The sequence below is a fragment of the Hydra viridissima genome, unplaced genomic scaffold, assembly GCF_058129835.1.
Source record: "Hydra viridissima isolate aposymbiotic clone 2 unplaced genomic scaffold, HvirCarnegie_v1 scaffold_6, whole genome shotgun sequence".
In the NCBI taxonomy this organism is placed as follows: domain Eukaryota; kingdom Metazoa; phylum Cnidaria; class Hydrozoa; order Anthoathecata; family Hydridae; genus Hydra; species Hydra viridissima.
Window position 1 is genome coordinate 1,616,443 of NW_028324305.1, and position 6,006 is coordinate 1,622,448.

Below are 6,006 nucleotides of genomic sequence, written 5' to 3' on the forward strand. Positions count from 1 at the left end.
TTGTATGGTTTTTTTTTTTAATTTAATTTTAAATAGATTTGAAAATGTAAAGTTTTACTTGAAATTGTAACAAGTACGCTGGAGATACAGGTATATCGTACAAAAAAAATATCAGGAGTTCAAAGGGTTAAAAGTTCAACAAATTTATATAAACGCGCGGTAAAATAACGTAAGAAACGGATGGTAACGAGTTTGTATATACATGGTAACGAACTTGTATGAAATGCACAGTTAACACCAATTTTTATGTTATGCAATGTAACAATTAAAAAAGTTATGCCGAAAACGACTAATTCACACAAAACTTTAATTCCAAATATAAGTCTTTTGTATATTTGATATTTGGTTTTGTAGGAGTCAGTTCAACAAAATGTTTCTTGAGTAATGTAAAACAGCTTGTTTAGTTAAAAATATTTTTTGTTGAATTCCTCCACACACTTAACAATCTTAAAATAAATTTTTTAGCAGAGCAATAACTGGATGAAACACGTGGTTCATTCTTAAAAATGACGATTGGTAAAAAGTTGATTGATAAGTAAATGATTGATAAATTTTGTCAATATACGGCGTAAAAAGCCCGATTTTCATTGGAACGTTTAAATTTTTTGTTTAACTTAAACTTTCAACCACAAGTGGGAACCAGCCTTAACAGTTTATAAACATTTTAAAAATAATATCGATGGTTTACATATGGGCTCTTTTCATTTTCGTGTTCATTGTTTCTACCGTTTAAAAATTTATTTTTGTGGCTTAAAAAATTATTTACATTTGTGAAAAAAATAAGAAAATAGAAATAATCTTTTAGGAAGTCCAAAAATTTCAACTTTAGATAGCTAATCGGTCCGGTTCTTTGTTATGGCCGGAACAAGTGAGCAAATATAAACATTTGAAAAGATCTGTTCTGAAACCTTAGATGAATTTTGGTTTAGTTGTTTTAAAAACCTCCATTTTTAAAAGGGCTATGTACATTTGTAAACATCAGCTCAGCTTACCACATTTACAGCAAACTAGATCTTGGTGATCTTGGCAATATTTAGAATAAAAATATTTAAAATAAAAATATAAACAAGCAGCAATTTTTTTAAATGCACTTTTTATTTAAATATTGTATGACAGAATAGTAATGTAATAATAAAAGAAACAATTTATATTTGGTCTTAATATGTGTGATGCAGTTAGGGAACAACCTGATGGTATAGATAATCCAGATAACTATGAAGAAGATAAACTGGATCCAAGAGTAGAGGTAAAGTTAACGTTTTATATCCTTATGTATGTAGCAGGAATGCTAACAAGGGTTTGATATATGTGTGTGTGTGTGTGTCTCTCTCTCTCTCTCTCTCTCTCTCTCTCTCTCTCTCTCTCTCTCTCTATATATATATATATATATATATATATATATATATATATATATATATATATATATATATATATATATATATATATATATATATATATCTGTATCATTTATGAACTTGTACTGTCCAGTACTGTTGTAACACCATTATTAATGTTGTCAAGAATTTTTAATGATGGTCTTGAATGGTTTCTGACAGATGCCTTTAAAAGAATTCCATGTCAATCTCAGGCAGTTTAGGATTAAAGATGTATTAGCAACAACAACTAAAGTTTTTAGACACAAGTCACATGATATTGGATGATTTTGGATACAATTCTTTACATGCAATGGTTTTGCAATAAGAAAAGTGTAAATCCAAGTTCTTGTAATACAGCAAACAAGTGCAGTAGTAATTACTTTATTTAAAATATGCCTTTTCTAATCATAACTAATATTTTGATTTCCACAATTATAATTTTAAATCAATGTTATGTCAATTTATAGATAACAAAGAATTGTACAAGCATTAATATTGAGGCATGTTTTCACTGCAAAGTGGCTAATGGAAGACATGCTTTGTTTTCATGCTAAAAGAGCATTTTATAAGTAGTAGCAATATTTTATGCATTTTTTTAAAAATTCTGCTACAAAGTGAGTAGCTAGTTCTCTCTGTTTGTTTTGAAAGCTTTGTGATGATCCTGTCTTCTCTTTTACTTGTAACACAAGTTGTTCCTGTACTTCTCCAGTTTTACTCTGTACCATATATATAATATACTTGACTATGAGCAGAAATCTTAGATGAATATTTTTACCTTTATAGATTGAACTTGAAAAATTAAACAGTGCGTCAGATTCAATAAATGTTTTGGAAAAAGAACTTGATGTAAGTTGTGTTAAATTAAATGATTTTGATTTAAATGTCTAATATTTGCATTAAATTTTGTCTAAACATTATGTAAAATACTTAAACTAGTTTTTTTATTATAAAAATAGTTTTTTAATATTTGATCTTCATAAAAAAATTAGATATTTCTATATTTACAGATAAAACATGCTTTTGTCATTTTTTTTTTTTTTAAGTATTTATATTACATTATAAAAATTTACATTATATAACTTCTTTTGTAAAAAATTTTAAATATCTTATAAATTATATCAAAATTTAAATGTTGAAATGTTTGATTTGTGAAAATTTGCCAGCTTTAGAAATTTTTTAAATGTGCTCTGCTAAGAAACTATTGTTTTATTTATAAGAATCCCCAAATCAAGTTTGTTAAATGCCATCTTCACTGAAAATTAAAAAGTAAAGGGTTTATTTTCTGGAGTGAAAGAGTAAGTATGTTCAACATCCTGCTTTTCAACTCCAAATTAAAGCAACAACCTTTTGGTTTAACTCCAAGTATCATCTTCTTGCTGTTAAGTTTGGTGGAAGAATAAATGGTTTTGGAGCAACTTAAGTTACAACATGACTTTTCCAATTCAATGTATTGATAGTTTCCTTAATCAAGTTTTGTACAAAGAAATTTTTCCAATCAAAGATTATTCATGTCTAGGAGTGGCCATTACAAAATCTAGAACTAAATCTGATTGAACATCTTGGGACCACTTAGATTGAGAACTTTAAAAAAGAAAACCATCACACAAAATCTTTTTTTTTTGCACAAACTAATTGCATCATTTTGATTAGTGCAATTTTTAATAAATTTAATATTTTGAAACAAGACAACAATAAAAGTAATTTTTTGGTCATCTATTTTCTTTATTATCTCTTTTTCCTGGTACTTATTTAATGTTTATTAAAATTGAAGTAATAAGCAAATTTTCTTTTATCTAGTTTTTTAATAAGATTTTCATAGGTTTTAGAGTTTTATGATTTCTCTAACACCTTAATAGATATTGGGATTCATACAGTTATTCCTTTAATGAATGGGAAAAATGAAATAGATGGCCTAATACTGTCTTATTCGTGAAACATCAGATGTGTTTATGATCAGGTGGATAAGTTGAGAATCTGCCCAAATATGAACTAAGAATTTTCTTTTTTGAGACCCTTTTAAACTGCAGCAATAAAAGTTAATTTCATGTGTAAAATTTACAAAATGTTGACCATTTGTAAAGTTTAAAACATGAATACTTCATGCTGCATCGACTGTTTCTTTTGATTTTTAACGCTGCTACAAAAATACATGCTGTATGCCTTTCACAACATTTTTGCTTTGATAACAAAAGTTTACCCCAAGTACTAAAACTATCTGGTGAGTTTAGATGCTCAACCATTTTTATTTTGGTTTGCTTTTATTTTTAAAAATAGAACTGAGAAAATTTAAATGGCACGATCTTATTAAAATAAAAGGTCGTCTAATTTAGTGATAAGCAACTAAGAATATTTTTTTAAAATACATCAATTTACTTCATCAATCAATATTTTAACTAATTTTAGTGTAACCTGATGCTTTTTGGTTAGTTATAGTAATAGTTGATAATAAAAGTAAATATTTTGGTTAACAATTTTTATGTGAGTAGGTTTAATCAATCCATTAGAATATGGTGAATATGAAGCAACAAATATTGAAAAAAATATTCCTGAGAAAAAAACAAATAATTCTGATGCTGTAGAATTTTTTGCCTATTTTTTCTGTAACTCGTATTAAAAACCTACTGAAATCATTTAAAATTTAGAGATAGAATTCGTTGCAGATCTGTGTAATCTGCACATTTGTCATTTTTCATAGGAAGCTAGAACATTGTTTCGTCAAAAATTAAACGATGCAACTCGTGATCTTCAACAATTAGCAAAGTCTTTAGGAAATAATATTGACAAAGCGAGACCCTATTTCGAAGTTTTAGCTGAAACAAAAAAGGTTATTACTTTTCTTTAATTACACTTTGAAATTTTTTTTAACACTTTATTTATCTTCAGGAGGTTATTTTAATTATTTTAGGATTCAAATCAATGATTTTTTTAAAAAACTTTTTTCCAGGCACATATTGAATGCTCCAGTGCTGCAATGACATATGAGAGGGCTTGTGACTTACACAAAGGTGCCCGTAAGACAATTTCAGTTGCTGAGGATAAATTAATTAACAACCCAGCATTGTTTGACTCAGCCTGGCAAGAAATGCTGAATAATGCTAACCTAAAAGTATGATTGTTTTTTTATGTCCACTTTGCTTTAAAAAAATAAAGATAACTACATTCTTGGTATAATCATATTGATGAGTATAATTTTTGTTTAGTGTATTAAAAAGATTTTTTAACAAACTCTTTTTTTTAACAGCTGTTAGAGGCAGAACAGGAAAAGATAAAGAATGAATTAGCACATCATGAAGCAGCTTTAGCATATACCAAGCTCCAGCATCGAAAAATGCAATTAGAAAAGCAGCTTAAAAATAGTATAGCTAAAGCAAGGTATTAAGTTAAACTAAAGCAAAGTGTTCAATGAAAGTTAAAAAGCTTGTTGTTTTAGTTAAAATAGTTTTTTGACTCAAGTTTATATCAGAGATATTTTTTTTTTTCTTTGAATCTGATTTCTCTTTTAGACCGTATTTTGAACAGAAGTCATTCTACTTAGATTATTTAGAGGTGCTTTCAATATTCATTTCTTTAACACTTTTTTTTTTTTGTTTTTATATACTTTTAAATTTAGTCTAGATAATCATGAACAAATGTTATAAATTAATATTATAAATTGATAATATAAATTAGTATGAATAACAATATAAATAATAATACAAATGTAAATTGTGTTAAAGAATCAAAAAGGGTACATTCAAGAACTGGAGAGTTCCTATATTGCTGCGAAAGAAAGATATTCCAAAAGTTTGCGTGAGCTTGAGAACATCAGTGAAGATATTCATCGTAAGAGGAATCAATCAAGTCCCGCTGTGTTCCGTGCAAACATACGGAATGAGTGTGTTGGTTCTGAGCGTAATTTCGAGTCATCCAAACCGCGGCGTTTGTCTCGTCAGCTCTCTGAAGACTGTTCAATAAGTTTGACTGAGGCTCAAAAAATAAAAGCCCATGCAAAACAGCGCTCTTTTCTATTAGATTTAGATGGGGATTTTGACCTTGAAACTTTTAATGCTGGGACTAACCCCAAAAGTCCGTCAACTAAAAGCGTTGATATGGGGAGTTTAAGCAGTGCAAAATATTATACAGACTACCAATTACTTGACGTTAAAAAACTATTTGACCCAGAATGGCGAAGAATTACAAAGCCAAATCTTTTGGGTCAGACCTCCGACACTGATCGTAAAAAGGTACTAAATATCAATCGTATCTCAAATAAAATTGAAAAACATCTTCCTTTTGGAAACAAAGATCAGCGACGATCACCAAGAAATCAATGGATATTTGAAGACGAAAATGAGCGTAGCTCCTGCGATGATGTACTTGCAATAAGCAGTGCTGATTAGTCGCGGAAACGTTAGAAACAAGAAGTTGCATGGCTTCAGTTTTATGCAAAAGTAAATCTCTCTAAGTCTTAATACCTCTGAGGAGGACCACCAGAAACGTGTAAACATCACTAGTTTATATATATATACATTTATATGAAGAGTTGTTCTTTACAAATCGATATTTTTAATTTTAAAAAATGAAATAATTTATCCAGATATTTTAACAAACGCATGTAAAATTTATTAATTTAATAAAGGATTCACTGAAA

At 28.2% G+C, this 6,006-nt stretch overlaps 1 protein-coding gene across 1 annotated transcript; it reads left to right on the forward strand.

The window, feature by feature from the left end:
* The first annotated feature begins 630 nt into the window (after positions 1-630).
* On the forward strand, positions 631-6,006 carry LOC145190388 (SH3 domain-binding protein 5-like). The gene is made up of 7 exons (XM_090090414.1): positions 631-1,246; positions 2,160-2,222; positions 4,072-4,200; positions 4,321-4,482; positions 4,618-4,748; positions 4,880-4,922; positions 5,093-6,006. The coding sequence occupies exons 1-7, from the start codon at positions 1,163-1,165 to the stop codon at positions 5,753-5,755; spliced, it is 1,275 nt and encodes a 424-aa protein (XP_089946540.1). The 5' UTR covers positions 631-1,162; the 3' UTR covers positions 5,756-6,006.

What these genes read in the sequence shown, in the direction of transcription:
- LOC145190388 (XM_090090414.1), top strand. Translation starts at nt 1,163, where the DNA reads ATGTGTGATGCAGTTAGGGAACAACCTGATGGTATAGATAATCCAGAT. An exon ending in AATAGTATAGCTAAAGCAAG is followed by an intron (nt 4,749 to 4,879) that starts GTATTAAGTTAA and finishes TTTCTCTTTTAG; the next exon opens with ACCGTATTTTGAACAGAAGT. An exon ending in TCTACTTAGATTATTTAGAG is followed by an intron (nt 4,923 to 5,092) that starts GTGCTTTCAATA and finishes ATTGTGTTAAAG; the next exon opens with AATCAAAAAGGGTACATTCA.